General features: G+C 35.0%; 1 protein-coding gene across 2 annotated transcripts in view; it reads right to left on the bottom strand.

The window, feature by feature from the left end:
- Positions 1 to 3,308: 3,308 nt before the first annotated feature.
- Positions 3,309 to 23,726, bottom strand: part of LOC120199282 (E3 SUMO-protein ligase SIZ1-like) — a 34,865-nt gene continuing 14,447 nt past the window's right edge. For both annotated transcript variants that reach the window (XM_039200411.1, XM_039200412.1), the window contains 3 exons: positions 3,953 to 4,057; positions 3,797 to 3,877; positions 3,309 to 3,718 (listed from right to left, as the gene is read on the bottom strand). In XM_039200411.1, coding sequence (XP_039056342.1) covers positions 3,383 to 3,718; positions 3,797 to 3,877; positions 3,953 to 4,057 — 522 coding nt within the window. In that variant the 3' untranslated portion in view covers positions 3,309 to 3,382. The remainder of the gene's footprint in view (positions 3,719 to 3,796; positions 3,878 to 3,952; positions 4,058 to 23,726) is intronic.

The following is a 23,726-nucleotide window of genomic DNA, read 5'->3' as shown; positions in this document are numbered from 1 at the left end:
TTGTTACAGCCTATTCCTATTCCTAATAAAGCTTGGGAAGTGATTATAATGGACTTCATTAAGGGTTTACCACCCTCACCAAAGTTCAATTGCATTTTGGTAGTGATTGATAAATTCACCAAGTATGGTCATTTTATGCCATTAGCTCATCCTTATACAGTGGTGGAAGTTGCTAGGGTGTACCTTGATCAAGTCTATAAATTACATGGTCCTCCTAAGGTAGCTATTTGTGACAAAGACAAATCTTTTACTAGTTTATTTTGGCAGGAATTAATGAAGCAGTTGGGGACTACTACATTATTCAGTATTGCCTATCACCCTGAGACAGATGGCCAAACTGAGAGGCTCAATCAATATCTTGAACAATATTTGAGGTGCATGTGGTTTTTTGAGCCAATGACTTGGTCAAAATGGTTAGCTCAAGCAGAGTGGTGGTACAATACTAATTACCACACTGCCCTTCGAATGACACCATTTGAAGCCTTATATGGTTATCAAGCCCCTAATATAACATGGTCAGCAGATTCTGGAGTGGATGCAGTACAGGATGTCATGCAACAGAGAGAGCAATTAAATTCATTGCTAAAGGAGCAGTTACTCAAAGCCAGTAATAGAATGAAGCAGATTTCAGATCAACATAGAATAGCCAGAGAATTTCAGGTAGGGGATGAAGTTTACCTGAAGCTTCAGCCATATCGCCAAACATCCCTCGCATTAAGGAGAAATCTAAAACTTGTTGCTCGATACTTTGGTCCCTATAAAATACAAAAAAGGGTCTGTCAGGTTGCCTATCAATTGGAATTACCACCAGATTCTAAACTACATCTGGTGTTTCACATTAGTTTATTGAAGAAAAGATTGGGGAAGCAGGGACTTATCTCAATAAATCCTCCAGAAGTCGCTTCGTATGGTCAATTAAAAATCTATCCAGCGTCTGTTTTGAAGAGAAGAATAGTGAAATGACAGAATCAATCTATTCCTCAGGTGCTGGTTCAGTGGACAAATATGGGATTAAACGACGCAACTTAGGAAGATGCTTCGGTTCTTCAGAACCAATTTCCTGATTTTGATCCTTGGGGACAAGGATCGTCTGATGGGGGGTATTGTCATGATGGAAGGTGAGTTAGGGTTTAAAGAAATTGATTCGGGGAAATATCGAAGAAGATAATTGGGAGTGAAGCAGCAATAATTGGGGGAGGATGGAAATAAATTAGGGATTGAAAAGAGATTAGGGATTGAGAAGTTACCTGAAGAGATTGGGGCTGAAGTAGAGATGAAAGGGGGGTCGCGTGGTGAGGAGAAATGGGCCAGGGTCTATTTAGGTAAAAGGTGTAGTTGGGCTTCACTGGATATAAACCCAAATTAATTAATATTATAGGCACATGTGGGATTTGGGGTATTACAAATCTAATATTAATCAGAGGGTTGGAAGGGCTGAGATGGGTGAGTCATCAGGGAGTTAGTTATTTTGTTATTTGGTTGTGTTGCCAGTTGTAGGGTACCTGTTAATATATAAAACTATATTGAATCTTTTAGGGTGCGTTTGGTTCACGGAATGTAAGATTACCAGTGGGAATAAAAGATTATCAGGGAATAGGATTACTGGGAATGTTGTATTTTGTGTTTGGTTGGTTTAGCAAGAATGTAAGATTACCGTGTTTGGTTAAAGGAATAAAATATTATTGGAATGTATATTTGACCAAATTGTCCTTATTATATATTTGTATAATATTACAAATTGTAAAATGTTTATATATTTTCTTTAAAAAATTAAATTCATATTATTTTTATAATTTTTTTTACAAAATTAAAAATATAAAAAAGGTTTAATGAAAGGGTAAAATTTTGTTTTAACCCTTGAACTTCATATAAAATTTTAATTATAGACTTTTTTTTGTAAATCTAAAATAATTTAAGGATAAATTTGTAATTTAACATTCGTAGAATTTTTATTATTCAATGACAGAAGAAGGATATATTTGAAAAATAATAAAAATTTAAGGGCATTTTAGTCCAAAATGCCGGTAATGTTACAATACCTAAGGGAATGGAGGTAATGACATTTCCGGTAATATACCCCAAAAAATCTACTATTGGTAATAAAACATTACCGGAAATGAGATTCCTGACCAACCAAACATGGGAATGTGAGATTCCCATCCCATGGGAATCCCACAATCCTTGAACCAAACACCCCCTTAAGGATTATCTAATGAATGAATGAGCACATTTTCTGTACCTATTTCTTCTATTTCTTAAATCCCTAGAAAATTCTTCTATCCTAAATCATAACATAATCTCGGTCGAACCGACCTTTTTTGCCGAGGAAATGAGAAAGGGCTTTATTATTTGCCTACTTGACTTCCCATGTCTACTGTCATTCATACCAAGCAACAGATAAGCTGCAAAGGAAATGCTTGAAACTTGATAAGAAAGGAAAAGAGAGGAGGTAGGAAATACTAATGCAGTGAACTATGAGACCGATGATCTATTTTGTTGGCAACGATAAAAGAGCAAGGAAACTAACCAGAGTCTATGGCACGCTCTTTGGAATGTATTTGCTGCCTTGAATTCAATCCATTGGTCGCTGCTGAGTCCCTATGGCTGCCAGTTGCACTGCCTCCAAGCCTAAGTGAGATCCAGTCGTCAGTACGAATACCATTTGATTCATCAGCTTCATCTCTCAAATCAGACTGTGCTGATGCACCCGAAAGACAGGTTGGAAGAAATATCTGAAGCGAGGGATCTTCTCCACCAAAGAAGGTATTGTCAACCAAGCCATCATGTACATTTGTATCTGCCTGACCAATGGAAGAACCAGGGTCTAGGGTTGCAGATCCTATTGCTGTCCGAGGAGCCAATGTATAACCATTCATTGTAGAAGAGCAATTGAGAGAATTACATTACAGATCAACTAACGTATCTGAGACATCTGTATCTGTGCTAAATAGTTGAAACCCTGAGCCATCTTGATTTCCCAGAGGTAATGACCAAAGAGGCATATCGAACTCATCATTGGGAGCAAAAAGCCCCAAATTACCAGCAGGCCCGAGAGATGGATCTTCTGATTATGGTTGAGAAATTTCGGGAGGGGCAACTGGAAAACTAAGTCCCACAGAGTCATTTTGATTATCCTTACAGATATTAGGAGGAGATATTAATATTTCATTATCATTATTTGAATCACTAAGAACAATAACATCTGCATTTTCTGCTTGTGCATATTGATCTCGGTTAGCAAATTCATATCCTAAATCAATGTTCAATCAAGTTCAATTCTATTGCTTGTAAAATCATAAGTTCCACCAGCATCCTGATTTACACTGGGATCCTCACCATCCTTACCACTTCCTGTAGCACTGCTACTTGTTGGGATAAGATTCTAGTAAAGATGTTCAAGCCTTTCATGTAATCTACTAGCAGATGAGGTGTTTACATCTTCAGGCTTGCTAACATGCCAGTACCCATTGCGATTCTTCTGGGTTCCAAGTTTCAAACCTGTATGCCCTTCCGTACTACCTTCAAGTTTGATCTGTTTCAAAGTTTTAGCTTTTGGCTTATCCTCCAAACTGCCAGATTCATATAGGGTACCATCAGGAGAATGCCACCGTGCAAGATCACCAAGCTTTCTACGCTCATTTTCACTTTTAGCCTTTGCACGCCAAGAACCATCAGGCTTGACCTCAATCTCTGCAATATCTTCTCCACAATTTCTCATCTGGAGGACAGTTTGATCATATTCATTATCCCACACACTAACATCATGAAGATAAATATAGAACAGGAGGGTACACACCTTGGATGTGATGCGATTAAAATAAGGATCAATTATAACATTCTCCATTGAGTAGTTCTTCAGGCAAATTGGGCACTGCCACTGCAATCATACAAATGCTGTCAAAAGCCTGAAAGAATTACAAATGATAACAAACATGCTAATATTGTTGCTTGCCTTCCTAGAACGTTGGTTAAGCTCCACAAAAACTTCAAGATCAAAACAACCCATGTGAACACAGGGCTTAAACCTTCCAGCCACCTTCATTCTAAAGCCACTCATTTGTCACAAGATAAGCACATAAAAATGAATATCACAAACAACTAGAGTAGCTGCACAAGGAGAACACAGTAAAGTAGTCCATTCAAATCCATTGGCACTGAACATTAGTAGGGCAGGAGAGGCCGGAGAATCATCACTTCTTAAAATGATTTAGAATGAATTACATATTCCACATATAGATGACATTTAAAGCAAAAGAACACAATGAATGAGCGAAAGCAGTGTTCATAAAAATATTTAACAAATCGATTGGACAAGTTCAACCAATAACCAGGGCAACTAGGTTGGTACATATATGAACAAAGTAGTTAACCATATCCACTTGCAAAAAGAAAAAATTAAAAATAAATTGACAAAACCAGTAAAAAAAAATTTTATTTTTATTGTTACTACTACTACTTTTTATAAGAGACGAGATTGGGATTACAAATTAAGCCAAATTCAAAATTTTATCAACCTATAACTTGATATTTATTTAATATCAAAAGCATACATTTAATGTTAATTTTTTTAATTGAACAACCAGTTCAACAGGTTAAACTAGAGATGTCACAATTTGAATTCAGTCTAGCTTTAACTCATTAATGACCATGTATAAGCACATTGATATAGCAAGTAGTACCATTTTTTATAATTAAGTACATCTTAGTGACCATGCATGTAATACCCAAACATCGGGTCAGTGATAAAAATGTAAGAATTTAAAATTTAGTGGTTTAATTGGAATAAGTTGAAAAGTTCAAGGTCTAATTTTGGAAATTTTGCTTAGGACTTGATTTCAAAGATGAAAGAATGGAAGGAAAAAAGAGGTCTTTTTATAGGAAATGAATTTAAATTTCAATTTACAGGATTTAAGACGTGGGAAATAGAGATAAGAAAGAAATATTCAGAAGCTTGGTTTCTTCTCCTTCTCTTCCCATGACTCTATTGTTAAGGTAAGTTGAATTCAAGCTGGTTGTTCTTCAAGTTTTTGGTTTGGTTTTAAAGACTTAAGTGATATGGAAGCTTAAGGTTTAATAAAACTAAGAGATTAGTGAAATATTAATGGATTAGTAAAATGGGTTTTTAAGGGATTTGATGATATGGTTTAATATTTGAATTTCTAAGGATAAATTTGGCTTGTCAAAGGTCTAATTAAGAAATTGGAAGTATTAGAAATGATTAAGAACATGTTTGAATAATTAGTGTGATTTTTAGTTCTAAGTGTTCTAAGAAAAAAATTAGATGTATAAGAGGATAAATGGACATAAGCTGTGTGGGATAAGTGTTATGGAGTTTAAGGACTTGAATAGAGCTAAGGGTAAAAGATTTAGGTGAGTTTTGAGTAAAATTCGAAATGGAATCTATGAAATCTAGGTAAGAGTATCGATACTAGAAGAACAGTACCGATACTAAGGGTAAATTTCTAGAAAATGGATGGATCGGATAATCAGTATCAATACTAATTGGGAACATGATATTAATCACACTTTCATTACTCTCATTCCGAAGGGTTCCAACATTGGTGGTCTAGATGATTATAGACCTATAAGTTTAGTAGGAGGGTTATATAAGATCATATCTAAGTGCCTTTTGAGGAGGTTAAGAAGTTGCATCAGAGACATCGTCAGTTCGACACAATTTTCTTTTATCCTTGGTCGACAAATCCTGGACTGTTCTCTTATTGCTAATGAGGGAATTGACTTTTGGAGGAAAAAATGACTCAAGGGTTGTGATTTTAAGGTGGACTTCAAGAAGGCCTATGATACTATGATACAGTAGATTGGCCTATTTTGTTTAAAGTGATAGAGAAGATGGGCTTTGGATCCAAATGGAGTGGTTAGATAAGGAAATGTGTAACAGCAGCCTCCGTGTCAGTATTGGTCAATGGGGTTCCTTCTGAGGAATTCCCAATGGCAAAGGATCTCTGTCAGGGTTTTTCTCTGTCTCCACTATTGTTCAATTTAGTAGGGGAAGTTCTTAATTTATTACTTATCAAGGTCGTTTCTGAGGGGTTGTTTTCTGGATTGGTAATAGATAGGGAGGAGGGATCTTTTAACTTATCTAATTTGCAATTTGCTTACGATCTCATTATTTTCTGTGGTGCTTCGAAGATGCAGATCAGGGATTCAAAAAATGGCCATGTAATGGTATAACGGTCGTTATATAGCGGTATCGACGGCCCCCGTTACTGATATCAACCGAAATCACGGTGTGAAACGAAATCACACCCATAACGGTCGATAACGGTCGTAATTTGACGGGTAACGATCGATTGCGGCTATAATAGACTGTTTTTCCCGTTAATCCCCGTTACAACACCAAACATCACCAACAACACAGTTACTTCAAAAAAAATAGCAATTCATATATAAAAACTAGCAAAAGTAAAAATGAAATAATATATTCTCTGTAAAACCTGTAAAAATCAGTTTACTTTGCATCAAAATAGAAAAAAAGTAATCACAATTTCAGAATCGGTACAAAATACAAAAACAAAAAGCTAACCCAAATTAAAATCTAAAATTTCTTGCTTGCAGCTTCAAAAATCCTCTCAAAGTTCACTGCCCCAAGGTCAAAATCAAAGAAAAATCAGAAGAAAAAAAATCTTCACTTTGAAGAGAATCTCACAATTTCAAGCAAGTAAAATACCTTATTGTTTTAAGTTCTTCCTTCTTGCTTCTTGTACATGCAGCAACTAACATAGGTATGGAAAATTTTTGAAAGAAAATCTTCACAAATCTATCCATTTTTATAGTTTATTGGATATTTTTGGTAGAAATAACAAGAAAACTTTAAGAAATGTAAAAAAGAAAAGAAAATGGATGCATTTAAAGAAAAAAAAATCTTTGTTGTTTTTGTGTTCTCCCTCCACCCTTCTATTTTCACGGTAGAAGGAGGATATTTGTTTTATGTTTTATTTCTTCACCTTATTATTATTATTTTACTTTTAATTTTTAAGAATTTTGGGTTTGAAGTTTGGACCCAAAAGAACCATATAAAATTAAATAGAATAGAGTATTTGGGTTATTGTTATGACCTTATGAATTTATCCCATAAAATTAACTTTCTACAGCCTTACTCTATGTTGAACTCAATATTTTCTATTTTTTTATTTGTTATGAGTTAATATAATATTCTTAAAAATTTATAAATAAATACAAAAATAATTAATAATGGTAAAAATTGTGTTTATGTATTAATAAATGTCTATAAGTATTACAAAATACTCTAAAAATCATTAGAAGTGATTTTCTATAATTTTAATTATAATTCCTATATTTTATAATAAGTTGTGTGAATTTAAAAAAATTCACGTCCGCGATACTCGCAGTGACCGCGATAGCATCCGTTACGTCCGCGACCGCGATAATTACAACGCGGCCGCGACCATAATTTGAATCCCTAATGCAGTTATTAAATGTCAAGAGGGTTCTTAGAGTATTTGAAGTTATTTCTAGACTTCAGCTGAATATAAAGAAAAGCATATTGTTTGGAATTAATTCGACTCAAGAGGAAGTTGAGGAGTGGGCAAGGACTATTGGTTGTTCAGTTGGGTGCTTTCCTTCAGATTACCTAGGACTTCCTCTTAGTGGTAATAGGAATTCATAAACTCTTTGGGATCCGGAGGTTCAAAATTTCTACAAGAAACTTGCTGGTTGGAAGGCTTCTTGTTAAGTTAATCGATCGACGGGATCGGCCAAGAGGGGGGTGAATTGGCAATTAAAATTTTGGTGGAAGCTTTTGCAGAAAATTGAAAGTAATTGCACAGTAATTTAGAGTGGTTCGACTTTTTCAATCAAAGTCTACGTCCACTACCTTAGCTATCAACACTAAGGACTTTCCAACAAATTCACTAATTTGTTCTTTCTTTTGAGGCCAAAGAGATAACCTTACAACTCTCTCAAGAATATACCCCAATTCTTGAGAACACTCTTTCTCAAAGAGAAGATTACAAATTTCCAAACTTACAAGAAAATCCTCACAAGGTAGATTGTTTGCACAATTCTAGAACAAAGAAAAGAACACTAAAAAATGAATATAATTGAGTACAAGTAGTGTTCTTGAAAGCATAATGAATATTGAATGAAAAATAGGTTTGAAATGCTCAAACTTGAGGTTTGATGCTTTCTCTTTGATTCTCTCTTGATTCTTGTTGATTGTTGTTTCTTGTTGTTGATCAATGGCTTCTAAGCTTGTTTAAATACACCTTCAAATGATTATGAACGTTGGGGATGCTTAGTGGAGTCAATATAGCCATTTAAGTGTGAAAACAATTAATAAATTCAGTTGGGAGCATCAGTGCATCGATGCATACCCATGGTGCATCAGTGTAAAATTCAAATATTTTGACCGTTGGACACTTAGTGCATCGGTGCACTAAGAGTGCATCTATGCATCAAGTGCATTTGATGTTTCAAAATAGCCAGAGTGCATCGATGCATCAAATGCATTCGATGTTCAATTTAATTCATGGTGCATCGATGCATGGATTGGTGCATCGGTGCATCACTCTGAAAAATTGATTTTAGGCTTTGGTTCAAAATACTTTGTGGAAATTGTTTCAAAAATATATGAAGTATAAAACACAATTTTACACATTTAGTAAGGTTTGAATTTGATCTTGAAAAGACTTGGAGTAATTGATTTGATATTCAAATAATTGTGTTGAATATACTTATAAAATCATTTGTAAAATCTTAAAATTCATTTAAACTTAATTTGTTATATCGAAACACAACAATATTTTCAACAATCTCCCCTTTTTTTGATATAACAAAACATTTGTGTTATTTTAAGATTTTTTAAAAATTTGAAATCAATTTTAAAAAATTACTCCCCCTTACTATAACACTTCTCCCTTTTAAAACATTTTAACACTTAACATTTCTCTCCCTTTTTGTTAAATCAAAAAGACTTAAAAATCAATTTAAACAAGGTTTTGAAATAACATAGCCAATTGATTAAATATATATATAGCTTAAGCTGCTAAGATCACAATCAAAAGAGAGATTAGCCATTAGTTTCAAAACCAATATTCATAAACAAATGTGAAATGGTATAAATGGTCATAATGAAACTAGTATGTAAATGATGCAAAAATAAAATTAAGCTCATAATGAAAATTCAAACCAAATATATATAAATATTATGTTCAAAAATCCATAAAACAACAAATAAGTTCAAAACATCCAACAACCATCAAATTTAAACATCCAAAAACATCAAAATCAATCCAAGTTTGAAAATCCAAGAAAACATAAGGAAACAAATTCACTCCATCGGAGGGTCGGGACAAGGAGGATAATGAGCTCGAACTTAAAGAGTGAGCACATCCATACGTTCACACATCTCCCGCTGAAACTCAGTAATCTGAGACACCATGGAGGAAAAACTTAGATCAAACGACTCCAAGAAGGATCGAAAATATGGTGGCATTTGATCTTCTTGTCGTGCCGGTTCCGGTGCAGGCTCATCGTCTGGAACGTGATCGTCGATATCTTGCATAAGTTGTTGAAACTCAAGATCATCGTCAGCAGTCGGTGCCGGAGGAGGAGGAGCACGAGAAGAGCTAGGAGCAGCTCGTGAAGAGCTAGCTCCCGGGGTTTGTTTACTGGGTCAAAATACCCAAAGATTGATTTCCTCGTCTTGTTTCCAATCCGCTTTCTTCAAGGAAGTAAGATTGATTTGGTTTTGGAGTGGAATAGAATTGTCGAGAGAGAGTCTAGACCGAGTTTGATAAAGAGGTTACTCAGAAGACATCCAAAAATCAATGTTTCGACATGTTTTGAAGGAACAATGTTTATGATGTCCACTAGTTGACTAAAAATAATGTGGGGCAGATTTATTTTTCTCTTATTTTTAATACAGTGCATCCACCATAAATCCCTATCACGAAGAGTGAAGTACCTACCTCCGGATGGTTTAAACCACCAAGAGATCATCAAATGAAGAAAACGATCATGATGAGATCGTAGAGTACTAACACTAGAATTTGGAACATAGGGATATTCCACATTTTCAGTCTCATTATATGACCCATCATCATCTAACCCAAAATGGAAAGCTATAGTCTCGGGGTCAATATTAATATATTGGCCTAAAAGATAGGATCTAATGGCTATAGTCCCACAATGAGTTTCGTTTTGAATACATACCGCATTGGAATAGAAAATGCGGACTAACTGTTGATAAACGATAGGTTTGAGCTGAAACATTTTATCAAACTTCCAAGCTTTAAGAATCAGAAGGTACTCAAAGTCAATATCTATCATAGCTTGAAGAGAAGGAATACGCTCTTCCCGGATTCTATAAGTTTGAAAAGAATTTATGTACCTAGAGTACAATTCGTCTCTACGACTCTCAAGCATGTTAAAACAAGATCCTAATAGAGATGAAGGTGGAGGAGGAACGGGATTAGGAGGTTGGTTTGAACGAGAACTACTCGATGAAGTTCTAGGGCGTTTGGGATTAGACATAGTTTAGGAATTAAAAATAATAATATAACATGCATATTGAAACACATGTATGCAATTTAATTAATCCCAAAACTCAATTGAGTCCTCAATAATTCAAGGTTCTCTAAATTAAATCCTAATGGGCAAGGTTTTGAAAATAATTTTTGAAAAATCATAATATGTATATGAAAACAACATAATTAAATCAAAAACATCAAATTTAAAAATTAAATTCAGAATTTCGAAATACACATTTTTTTAATTTCAAAAAAAATGAAAATTTGTAAGTTTTTGATGAAATTGGTTGTAAAATCTAGTTTGAAATCATCAAATACTCAATGCCCGGTATAATGTTCATCCTCTAACTAATTAAAACTAGTCCTAAGATTAGAATATGATAAAATAGAGGTTTTTAGAAAAATACCTTGAAAATTTCGGATTTGAGAGGAATGAGATGTTGTATTGCATGATTTAATGATAGTAGCAGGATATAGAGATTAAATATGAAAGATTTCTGATCAAAACCGAAGGATTTAGAGCAATTTTGAGAGTAGGAGAGGGAGAGGAGGCGTACGGCTAAGAGAGTTTAGTTTTAGGGTTTGAAAATAAATGAGAAAATAAGCCTTATAAACCCCAAAACCCGACGGATGCATCAATGCATGACCCTGTGCATCGATGCACATTCAAGGCGTGCATCGGTGCACCTTCATGGTGTATCGATGCACATTCAAGGATGCATCGATGCACTGTTAGGTGTATCGATGCATGAAGCACAAAAATGTCAAAAATCTGTTTTAAACACTCAAAATGCTAAATTAATTGGCTCTAGTGGTATTGGTAACTCATATATTGAAAATTAATCATGTTCAATCAATCAAATTAATCCTTTAAACTACTTTTGAACATAAAATTAATTTTCATCAAGCAACATAAACTCCCCCTAACTAATAGCAAAGAATGCAATCAAAAATTATTATTATAAGCATTTTTTATTTATACTTAAAAAGTGCTAAAATTATTTTAAACATTAAGTGAAGATAGGTCAATTAAACCTAATTCTCTTCTAAGTGTCCAAAATATTTCTTTGTCTAAAGGTTTTGTAAAGATATCCGCTAATTGGTGCAAAGTATCAACAAATTCTAGAACAACATCTTCCTTAGCGACATGGTCTTTAATGAAGTGATGTCTAATTTCAATATGCTTAGTTCTATAGTGTTGGATGGGATTTTTAGTGAGACAAATAGCACTAGTATTGTCACACTTGATAGGAATGATACATACTTCAATTCCATAATCAAAAAGTTATTGTTTCATCCATAAAACTTGTGCACAACAACTACCGACTGAAATATATTCCGCTTCAGTGGTAGATAATGCGACACAATTTTGTTTCTTTGAAAACCAAGAAATCAACATATTTCCAAGGAATTGGCAAGTACCGGAGGTGCTTTTCCTATCTAATTTGCATCCTCCATAATCCGCATCAGAGAAGGCATGCAAGCTAAAGCTAGAGTCTCTAGGATACCAAAGTCCTAAATAGGAGTGTCCTTAAGGTATCTAAAGATCCTCTTAACGGCTAGTAAATGTGATTCCTTAGGGCATGATTGAAATCTAGCACATAAGTAAACATTAAACATAATGGCCGGTCTACTTGCAGTTAGATAAAGCAAAGAACCAATCATTGACCTATATAATTTAACATCCACTCATTTACCTCCTTCATCTATGTCAAGCTTTGTCGATGAGCTCATTGGAGTGTTATGTGGCTTCTCATTTTCCAGTCCAAACTTCTTGAGCATATCTTTGACGTACTTAGCTTGATTGATGAAGATGTCATCTTTTCTTTGCTTGATTTGGAGTCCCATGAAAAATGAGAGCTCCCCCATCATGCTCATCTCGAATTCACTTTCCATTAGCTTAAAAAATTCTTGGCAAATAACATCATTAGTAGAACCAAATATTATATCATCAACATAAATTTGAACTACTAATAAATTTTTACCTTTATTCTTTAAAAACAATGTACTGTCAACCTTCCCTTTTGAAAAACCTTTTTCAATTAAAAAGTTTGACAATCTTTCATACCAAGCTCTAGGAGCTTGTTTTAAACCATAAAGTGCTTTTGTCAATTTAAGAACATGATTTGGAAATTTTAAATCTTCAAAACCTGGAGGTTGTTCTACATACACTTCTTCCTTTATAAAACCATTTAAAAATGTACTTTTAACATCCATTTGATATAATTTAAATTCATGAAAACATGCAAATGCTAATAACATTCTAATTGCTTCCATCCTAGCTATGGGAGCGTATGTTTCATCATAATTTATGCCCTCTTCTTGAGTATAGCCTTGAGCAACAAGTCTAGCCTTGTTTCTCACTATATTACCACTTTCATCAAGCTTATTCCTAAACACCCATCTAGTATACCTACAGTAGATTTATTACTAGGCCTTTCAACTAATGTCCATACTTTACTTCTCTCAAATTGATTTAACTCTTCTTGAATAGCCATAATTCAATGTTCATCTTTTAATGCTTCTTTAATATTCTTAGGCTCTAGGCATGAGATAAATCCAACATAATTACAAATATTTCTAAGAGAAGATCGAGTTGTTACCCCTTTTGATGGATCACCTATAATCTCACCATCCTTGACATAGTTCTACTCTCTTGGGTAATATACTTCCCTTTCTTCAATGGTTGGATTCTCGAGAGGATCTTGAGTTTCCTCATCTTTCATTTCTTCCTTTGATGATGGTTCTCCAACGTCATTTATATTTATAATACCTACATCATCATTCAAACAAGAATCCTTCCTCAAAAGGGGATTATCATCGAAAACATGTATAGACTCTTCTACAACTAAAGTTATTTTATTAAATACTCGATAAGCTTTAGAATTTAAGGAATAACCCAGAAAAATTCCTTCATCACTTTTAGCATCAAAGTTGTCATGATTGTCTTTACCGTTGTTTAAAACAAAACATTTACATCCAGAAGGATAAAAATAACTAATGTTAGGCTTTTTTATTTTTGAAAATTTCATATGGAATTTTCTTTAAGATTGGCATAATCATTACTCGATTTACAACATAACAAGCGGTATTTGTGGCTTCCGCCCAAAAATATTTTGGCAAATTGTTTTCACAAAGCATGGTTCTAGCCATTTCTTCTAAAGTTCAATTTTTCCTCTCAACAACTCCATTTTGTTAAGGGGTTCTAGGTGCTGAAAAATTATGGCTAATACCATTAGAATTAAAAAAATCAGTAAATCCAAGATTTTTAAATTCAGTTCCATGATCACTCCTAACACTAGTTATAGAGTAACCTTTTTCGTTTTGGATTATTTTTAAAAATGTGATGAATGTTTCTAATGCTTCATCTTTAGTAATTAAGAATAGAACCCAAGTATATCTAGAATAGTCATCTACCAAGACAAATGCATATTGTTTTCCACCCAAGCTAGTAGTCCTAGTTGGCCCAAAAAGATCTATATGGATCAATTGTAATACTCTACTAGTTGATACATCATTAATGGATTTAAAAGAAATTCTCTTTTGTTTTCCTTTAGCACAAGCATCACCGATTTTATCATTATCAAATTTAAGCTTAGGCAACCCTCGAACTAAATTTCCTTGAATTAGCCGTTGCAAAACACTCATACTTTACAACCATTAGTTTCAAACATGTATATGTTTCAAACATAATTCGATTAGATGCAATGTCAATAACTTTACAACCATTAGTTTCAAACATGACATTGAATCCTTTATCACATAATTGACTAATACTTAAGAGATTATGCTTTAATCCATTCACATATAAAACATTTTTAATTTGTATGGAAGATGTATTACATATAGTACCTATACCTTCGATGTGACCTTTTGAATTATCACCAAAAGTCACTTCTCCTCCATTTTTGGCGTTAAGCTCTATGAACCAGTTTTTGTCATCGGTCATGTGTCTTGAGCATCCACTATCAAGGTACCATGAGTTTGAATTTGTTTCCTTTGCATTGTACCAATGCTCCTTTTCCTACAAAATAGATTAATTTCTAATTTTTGGTACCCAAATTCTTTTGGGTCCATATTCATTAGTTTCCAAAATCCTAGTCCCCTTAGGTATCCATTTGTGTAGGATATCTTTATCTTTAGTAGCAATGAGTCCTTTAGGAACCCATATACTTCTAACGATTTTTCCATTAGAGGTTCTTCGGGGACCTCTATGATTGTAGTTTTTAAAACTTTTTCTAACAAAGTTGGATTTTGAATTTTCTCCATTTTCAAAATGTTTTGTCTCATCTTTATCAAAAGAAGTTTTAAGATCATCAATTTTCTTTTGATAATCGTCATTTACCTTTGAAAGTAAATTTTGCAAATCCAAAATTTTATTTTCAAACTCTTCTAGTTTGATTTGCAAATCTTTGATTTTACTTTCAAGATCGTTGTTAGTTTTGGATATGAGTTTATTTTCAATTTTCAATTTTGAAACATCATTTTTATATTTTAAAAATAATTTCTCATAATCCGAAGCCAACCCATTATATTCCTCTAATAGCTCATCATAAGATAAATCATCAAATTCAGATGAGTTAGAGGTTACTTTAGAATCTTTCTCGGATGCCATCAAGCACAAGTTTGCTACTTCTTGTTCCTCTTCATCGGAACCCTCTTCATCGCTCCATGTAGCCACATGAGCCTTGTGCTTATTTTTTGATTGACTCTTTCTTTTCAATTGTGGGCAATCATATTTGGCATGCCCTACTTTTTGCATTCATAACAAATGATAGGGTCCTTCTCTTTTGGTTCATTTTTTAGGCCTTCATTTCGTTTGAATTTTTTTCCTCGGTAAGGTCTCATCATTTTTCTGAACCGTTTGGAAAACAATGCCATTTTCTCGTCATCTTCATCCGAATCACTCTCATCTTTTGTGGATTTGAGAGCAACTCCAATGTTTTTCTTCTCCTCTTTCTCCTTTGGTGTCTCGTCAATCTTATCGAGGTCTACCTCATCTTCAAGCATCATTTCATGAGTAAGAAGGGAATGATTAGCTCTTCAAGAGTTAAAGACTTTAGGTTCTTAGCCTCGATGATTACAGTCTTCTTGGATTGCCATGATTTTGGAAGCGAGTAAACTAACTTCCTCACAAGCTTTTCGTTTGGAATGATCTCTCCATATGATTGGAGACCATTGAAAATCGTTGAGAATCTATCCGTCATAGCTTTGATATCTTCATTTGGTTTCATCTTGAAATTGTTATAGCTATGTGTTAGAAGACTAATTTTAGATTCTTTTACCTCGTCGGTGCCTTCATGAGTGACTTGTAGTTTATCCCATATTTCTTTGGCGATTGTACAAGATGAAACTCATCCATATTCATCTGGTCCAAGAGTACAAAATATGATATGGATTGCTTTGGAGTTAAGCTGGAACATTCTTGTCTCTCATTCACTCCACAATCTTGGATGAGTGAGAGGCTTGATATATCCGTCTTCTACAACATTTCATGCTCCCATGTCACTTGCTTAAATGAAATACATCATCCTATTCTTCCAATAGGCATAGTTAGCTCCATTGAAGAAAAGAGGCGTGTTGACGGGCTTCGAATCGAGACCGGAGTCGACATTTGAAATAGAGGCCATTGATGACTTGACAATCGATGTAACTCTTCCCGAATCGACTCAAGAGGAAATTAAACCTTCAAATGAGTGAGGCTCTGATAACAATTGTTGAGTTAATCAATCGACGGAATCGGCTAAGAGGGGGTGAATTGGCAATTAAAATTTTGGTGGAAGCTTTTGCAGAAAATTGAAAGTAATTGCACATCGATTTAGAGTGGTTCGACTTTCTCAATCAAAGTCTACGTCCACTACCTTAGCTATCCACACTAAGGATTTTCCAACAAATTCACTAATTTGTTCTTTCTTTTGAGGCCAAAGAGATAACCTTACAACTCTCTCAATAATATACCCCAATTCTTGATAACACTCTTTCTCAAAGAGAAGATTACAAATTTACAAACTTACAAGGAAATCCTTACAAGGTAGATTGTTTGCACAATTCTAGAACAAAGAAAAGAACACTCAAAAATGAATACAATTGAGTACAAGTAGTGTTCTTGAAAGCAAAATGAATATTGAATGAAAAATAGGCTTGAAATGCTCAAACTTGAGGTTTGATGCTTTCTCTTTGATTCTCTCTTGATTCTTGTTGATTGTTGTTTCTTGTTGTTGATCAATGACTTCTAAGCTTGTTTAAATACACCTTCAAATGATTCTGAACGTTGGGGATGCTTAGTGGAGTCAATATAGTTGTTTAAGTGTTGAAACAATTAATAAATTCAGTTGGGAGAGTCAGTGCATCGATGCATACCCATGGTGCATCAGTGTAAAATTCAAATATTTTGACCGTTGGACCCTTGGTGCACTAAGAGTGCATCAATGCATCAAGTGCATTCGATGTTTCAAAATAGTCAAAGTGCATCGATGCATGGCTGGTGCATCGATGCATCAAAAACATTCGATGTTCAATTTATTTCATGGTGCATCGATGCATGGATTGGTGCATCGGTGCATTACTCTGAAAAATTGATTTTAGGCTTGATTTTGGTTCAAAATACTTTGTGAAAATTGTTTCAAAAATATATGAAGTATAAAACACAATTTTACACATTTAGTAAGGTTTGAATTTGATCTTGAAAAGACTTGGAGTAATTGATTTGATATTCAAATAATTGTGTCGAATATACTTATAAAATCATTTGTAAAATCTTAAAATTCATTTAAACTTAATTTGTTATATCGAAACACAAAAATGTTTTCAACACTTCTACTCTTTCATTAGCAGGGAGATTGGTATTGGTTAAGTCAGTCATATGCTCGCTTCCAAATTATTATTTGTCGTTGTTTAAGATTCCAGCCTCGGTTAATAAAATCCTTAATTCAATTATGTCTAACTTCGTATGGGGAGGGGGTATTGGTAAAAACAAGATACATTGAGATAATTGGACCACTGTGTGTAAACCAAAGAATGAGGGAGGCTTGGGTGTGTTGAATCTTAACAATATTAACAGTGCTCTTTTAGGAAAATGGTCTTGGAGGTTTGCTAATGATAGAAACTCTGTTTGGAGGAAGATGATTTACAGCAAATACAATATTGATTCATCCTTATTATTGTCTGACAACAAGGTTCCAGCTCAAGCTTCTTGTATTTGGAAATGGTGGTGAATAACCATATCAAAGAAGACTCTTTTGATTCTAAGTTTCAAAGCATGTGTAGTTTTCAAATCAATAATGGAGAGATCATTCGGTTTTGGCAAGATCTTTGGGCAATGGATTATCCACTTTTGGTTATTTTTCCTAGACTGTTTTCCATTTCCTCAAACAAGATTGGCAAATTAATTGATTTTGGTGAGTACCAATCTATGGGTTGGTTTTGGAATGTTTAGATGAAAATAAATTAGAATGATTAAGAATTTGAACAATGGTCTAATATGATGTCAATCATTTCGAATTTCAACCTATCTAAAGAATTCAATGATGATCTGATATGGAAAGGTAATGGGGATAGTGTGTATTCTGTTAGTTCTTGTATTAAGATGTGTTCATCGGGTTCGGAGGAGGTTTATTTTTGGAAGAACATCATTTGGAGGGGTCTGCTGCCTCCATGAGTGGAGTCTTTCGCGTGGCAAGTTGTTCTTCAGAAGCTGGTAGTAAAGTCAGAACTGATTAAAAGAGGGGTTCTGGGCATTGAAGATGTTTTATGCCCACTTTGCAAGTTGGAGGAGTCTTCCTTACATTTATTTTTTACTTGTTCAATTGCATGGACATTATAGAATAAATTTATGAAGTTTTGGAGGCTCAATTATGTTTTTCATGCAAATGCTAAGAGATTTCTCCTAGTCTGGGAAGAATTGAAGATCAATTATGCTATCTGGTCATTTATTCTAGGGGTTGTTCTCTGGACCATTTGGAAAGTCAGGAATGCCATTGTGTTCGAAGGGGAGAAGTTAGACCAGACCGAATTATTTTTCTTAGCAAGATTTAGGCTTGCTTCTTGGTTCCTAGCCAAGGATAATGAGATTTATATTCCTAAGGATTCTCTTATCAGTGATCCTTCCCTAGGGGATTCATGTTCTTCTTTCAATAAATTGATTGTCTCTAAGATTACTTGGTCTCCTCCTCCTAATGGCTTCATTAAAATGAATATAGATGTTGCTTCTAGCAGTGACTGGAAGAGAAGTGGTTTAGGTGGCATTTTAAGAGTTGATATTGGCTCAATCTTAGGTTCTTTCCAGGAGCCTTCTGGTCCGGGTCCTCCAACCTTGATGGAGCTTAAAGCTATTCAAAAGGGTTTATTTTTCTTTTTCTCTTTTCGATGGTTTGTCAAGGGTCGATTGATAATTGAAAGTGATAGTAAGGTGACAATGGATTAGATTAAGAATGTTGAATTATGTCCAGATGTGTATGCTTTTATTGTAAAAGACATCGTTGATGGATTAAAGATTTTGAGGGTGTTACAACTAACTTAGAGGCGGATGCCTTAGCTAAGGCTGGAATAGGTTGAGTTCTGTGTTGATGTTAGGGCTATTATTTTTGGGTTTCAAGTTATTTTGTAAGGGGTCATTCTAGGTGTTATAATCGTTATGTATCTTTTTTAGTTATTAATGAAATTTTTAAGGACTGTAGAGGGGACTGTAGAGGGGACTGTAGAGGGGATTGGTCTGAGGGATAATTTGAATTTTGGGGGTAATGGTCAAGCCCACTCCTATAAAACTAGTGAGCCCACCTCTCCTATAAGGAAAATAATTCCTTATAGGCCCTATTGTTAATTTACAGAGTATGGGCTTTGGGGAGTATATGGCTGGTAGTGAGGATTTTAGAAGTGTGTTGGATAGTTTGGATAAGGTGGGAGTTAATGGAGTTAAGGAATTAGAAAAAGTTGGTATTACTTGTTATTCGACAGATAAAGGGAGTGGAGCAGGGAAAAAATATGCAGCATTAGTTTCTGCACATGAGCATTTGGGAGGAAAATTATTGAAGGCAACTTCAAGTTCTAAGTGCAATGGTTCAGATAGAGATATTGTAAGGAACAGCAGTAAAGATAGGAGATATGAGAGAGTTTATAGGAGAACCAGGGGAGTTAAAGACAAATGCCAATCTGATGTAAGGGATAGGTCTTTTATAGTTGTAGAATAGGATGAAAAAATTAATGTTATATGAGAAGTGGGAAATCTTTTAGGTATATCTTTCAGGGGGAAAGCAGTGGTTGAAAAATTAGCTAAAATGAGTAAAAGGAGTGGGGAGAAGGAAGGTCGGTAGACTTTGCTTCATCCGAAAGGGGTGGTATTGTATTAATGTTAAAATTTCCTTGTTTGTCATGTAATGTGTGAGGATTAGGGAGGAAGGAGATGGTGAGGGCGATTAGGAGAAAGGCGAAAAGAAGCCGTTAGTGGTATTCCTGTAGGAAACTAAATTGCAATTGTTGAATCAATCGTTGTTGAGGAGAGTGGGAGGGAGTTTCTTAAAAGGTAGTGTGGTTGCTCCTTCAGTGGGGACTGCAGGGGGTTTATTTATTCTGTGGAATGAAGAGAAAATTGATGTTGTGGATCAGGTTGTGAATAGGAGATTTGTTGCGGTTTTAGGAAAATTTAGTGAGTCAGGTGTTAAATACTGGTTTGTTGATGTATATGGTCCTACAATTGAAGCAAAAAAGGAAGGTTTTTTACTGAGTTGTTGTTGTTTGTTGAACATCTGTTGGACCTATTTGTGTAGGAGGTGATTTCAACTCTTATTTGATTCCTGAAGAGAAACTAGGTATGAATCAAAATTTTCATTCAATGAAGGTTTTTCGGATTTTATACAAATGTCGGGTTTGATTGATCTTCCTATGAGTGGGGGTACGTTTACTTGGGGAAATAATAGAGAGGAACAATCAGTGGTGAGGTTGGATAGGTTTCTGGTGTATTCGGTGTTCTTAAATTTGTTTCCGAGAATATCTCAAATATTACTGCCACGTTCTATTTCTGACCATAATCCTATTTTGTTGGATAATGTTTCGTTTGATTGGGGTCCTCGGTCTTTTAAGCTATTTAATTATTTATAGGAGGACATTAGCTTCCAGGAGATGATAAAAGTTAAACTTGGGGAGTTGAAGAGGAGAAAGAGGCGCAGAGGAATTTTTTTGTTACTGAAACAGATTAAGGCTGCTGTTAAAGAATGGTCTGGAAGTCGGCATTTTGGACTCTCAAAAGGAATAACAGAATTGGAAAATTCAATACATGAGATGGATTTGGCGAGGCAGAAGAGTGCAAAATCGGTGGATTTCGATCGGATTGTTATAGAAAAGAAGGAATTATGGAAGCATTACCAAAAAGATGAACGAATATGACATCAGAAATTGTGGTGTAAATAGTTTTTGGAAGGGGATCATAATTCTCGTTTCTTCCATCAATGTGCAGCAAACAGGGGTAGTGTAAATTCTATTCTTTCCTTAAAGATTAATGGGGCGGAATGTTCCAATCCTGAAGACATTAGAGGCTTATAATTCAAGGAAAACATTAGAGGCAGTGGAGATTAATATGGACTATGTTAAGATTTGTCCAGATATGGCTCAGAGGCTGGAAGTAGAATTTACAGTGGAGGAAATATGGGGCATTGTGTCTGAGGCGGATCCGAATAAAGCCTTAGGGCCTGATGGGATGAATTTTGGGTTCTTTAAAAAAAATTAGACTTGAATTAAGGAGGTAATGAGATTTTGTAGAGATGTTTCGCTAGAGAACAATGGGAGAGAGGAATTAATCATTCGTTTAAGAAAGTGGGTCTTGAAAGCATTGATGATTTTTGTCCCATTAGTCTCGTTGGGGGTCTTTATAAAATATTATCGAAGACGTTAGCTAGAAGACTTAAAGGGTGCATGGAGTATTTAATAGGGTCCTCACAGTTCGCGTTTATCCCGGGAAGACAAATTCTGGATTGTTCTTTCATGGCTAATGAGGGTATTGATTATTGGAGGAAAAATGGGTTAGCCAATGTTGCATTCAAAGTTGGTTTTAGGAAAGCATATGATTCGGTTGACTACTTTGTGCTTATAAAGGTAATGGAGCTAATAAGGTGTGGTGAAAAGTGAATTTCATGGATTCGGATGTGTATCTCAACGACTTCGGTTTCTGTTCTTGTAAATGGCTCACCCACGGAGGAATTTAAAATATCCAAAGGTCTTCGTCAAGGGTGTTCCTTATGACCCCTGCTTTTTAACTTGGTGGGATACCTTCTTAGCCGTATGTTGTCAAAAGCGGTTAACTTGGGATTGTTTACTGGTTTTACCATAGGAAATCATGGGCAAGCTTTTAATCTTTCCCATTTACAATTTGCTGATGATTTTTTGATATTTTATGGAGCTTCGATCGATCAATTGAAGAATGTTATAAGGGTATTGTTGATTTTTGAATTATTATTGAATATCGAGATAAATTTGGTGAAAAGTAAGATTTTTGGGATTAATGTGGATGAGGGGGTGTTAAAGGAATGGAATGATTCTATTGGTTGTTCAGTAGGTTCTTTCCCATCCAATTATCTGGGTATTCCTCTAGGTGCTAAGAGAAATTCAACATCATTGTGGGAACCAGTGGTGAGGAGATTCAAATCTAAATTATCCAGGTGGAAAGCTTCGTCGCTTTCGTTGGCTAGCAGAACCATGCTTGTTAAGTTGGTGTTGAGCTCTCTGCATATTTATTTTTTGTCCATCTTTAAAATTCCTGCCTCGGTTTTGAGAATTTTAAATTCTATTATGGCTAGATTTTGTGGGGAGGGTCGAGTGAGAGGAAAAAGTTACATTGGGTGAAGTGGTCTTTGGTGTGTTTGCCTAAGAATTGAGGTGGGCTGGGGATCCCGAATCTACAGCTTGTTAATAGAGCTCTATTAAGCAAATGGATTTGGAAATTTTCTGCTGAAAAGGATTCTAGATGAAAACAGTTGATCTGCTGTAAATATAAATTGGACTGTAATGATTTGTTGTTGAAGGTGGTTCCAACCCAAGCTTCTTGGTTATGGAAGAATGTTGCCCAAAGTTGGATGGTTATGGATGTGTTTGGTGAGGCAGCTCGAAATAAATTGGTTTTGAATATAGGAGATGGGAAATCTTTTTCATTTTGGCATGATGTTTAGATTGATAGGGTGTCGCTTAAGGTTAGGTTTCCTAGATTGTATGTGTTATCAGTGAATAAAGGGGGGGAAATATCAGATTTTGGTTCCTTTTGCTCTGAAAAGTGGAGTTGGGATATAAAATGGAGGAGGAATTTGGCAGATTGGAAAGTGGATATATGGATTGATTTTATGACGCTATTGGATTCTGTTAATGTTGATAATAGTCGTATGGATTGTTTATTATGGAAAGGTTATGGAGATGGGTATATTCGGTAAGGTCATGTTTGAAGAGTAGGTTCGAGTTAGTAGGGGTTGAACAAGTTTGGAGTTTGATGGTGTGGAGTGGCTTGGTTCCTCCGAGGGTAGAATCTTTCCTATGGCAGGTTTTAAACAAAAAATTGGCTGTGAAATGCGAGTTAGTGAAGAGAAAGGTCCTAGGTTTAGTTGATTTGTTGTGCCCGTTTTGTGGGTTGCTTCTTGAAACAATATCACATCTATTTTTTACATGTAATGTTTCCTGGGTGTTGTGGTGTAGATTCTTAAGAATTTGGAATGTTCAATCATGTTTACATTTTGGCCCTGATTCTTTCCTGCAAGTTTGGTGGGGATTGGTTTTGAACTCTGATATTTGGAAAGTTATTCATGGGGTTGTTTTGTGGTCTATTTGGAAGTACAGGAACAGAATAGTGTTTAAAGGTGGGTCGGTGGATCAAATCAATCTATTTTTCCTAGCTATATATAGACTGGTGGCATGGTACACTGTAAAATACAAAGAGTTTTCGGGGTTATTCGATTGTCTTATGAGGGATCCTTAGGTTGCGGATAGATATAGAAGTCAGGGGAATAGAGTGGTCAATCGGGTTCGGTAGGTTCCGCCTCCTGGAGGTTTCTACAAATTAAATGTGGATGGTGATGTCATGGATGATTGGATGAAATGTGGTATAGGAGGGATTATTAAAGATTCAAGGGGTTCTACGTTGGCTTCATTCTCTGAGGCTGTTGGTAAAGGGTCTCCTACAGTTGTTGAAATATTGGCCATTATTAAGGGTTTGAATCTTTTCTTTGATTCCCAATGGGATGGTAA

Source organism: Hibiscus syriacus, unplaced genomic scaffold (genome assembly GCF_006381635.1).
Source record: "Hibiscus syriacus cultivar Baekdansim isolate YM2019G1 unplaced genomic scaffold, ASM638163v2 tig00005406_pilon, whole genome shotgun sequence".
Lineage (NCBI taxonomy): Eukaryota > Viridiplantae > Streptophyta > Magnoliopsida > Malvales > Malvaceae > Hibiscus > Hibiscus syriacus.
Note: the sequence above shows the minus strand (reverse complement) of the source record. Positions and strands in the feature narration are given on the sequence as shown.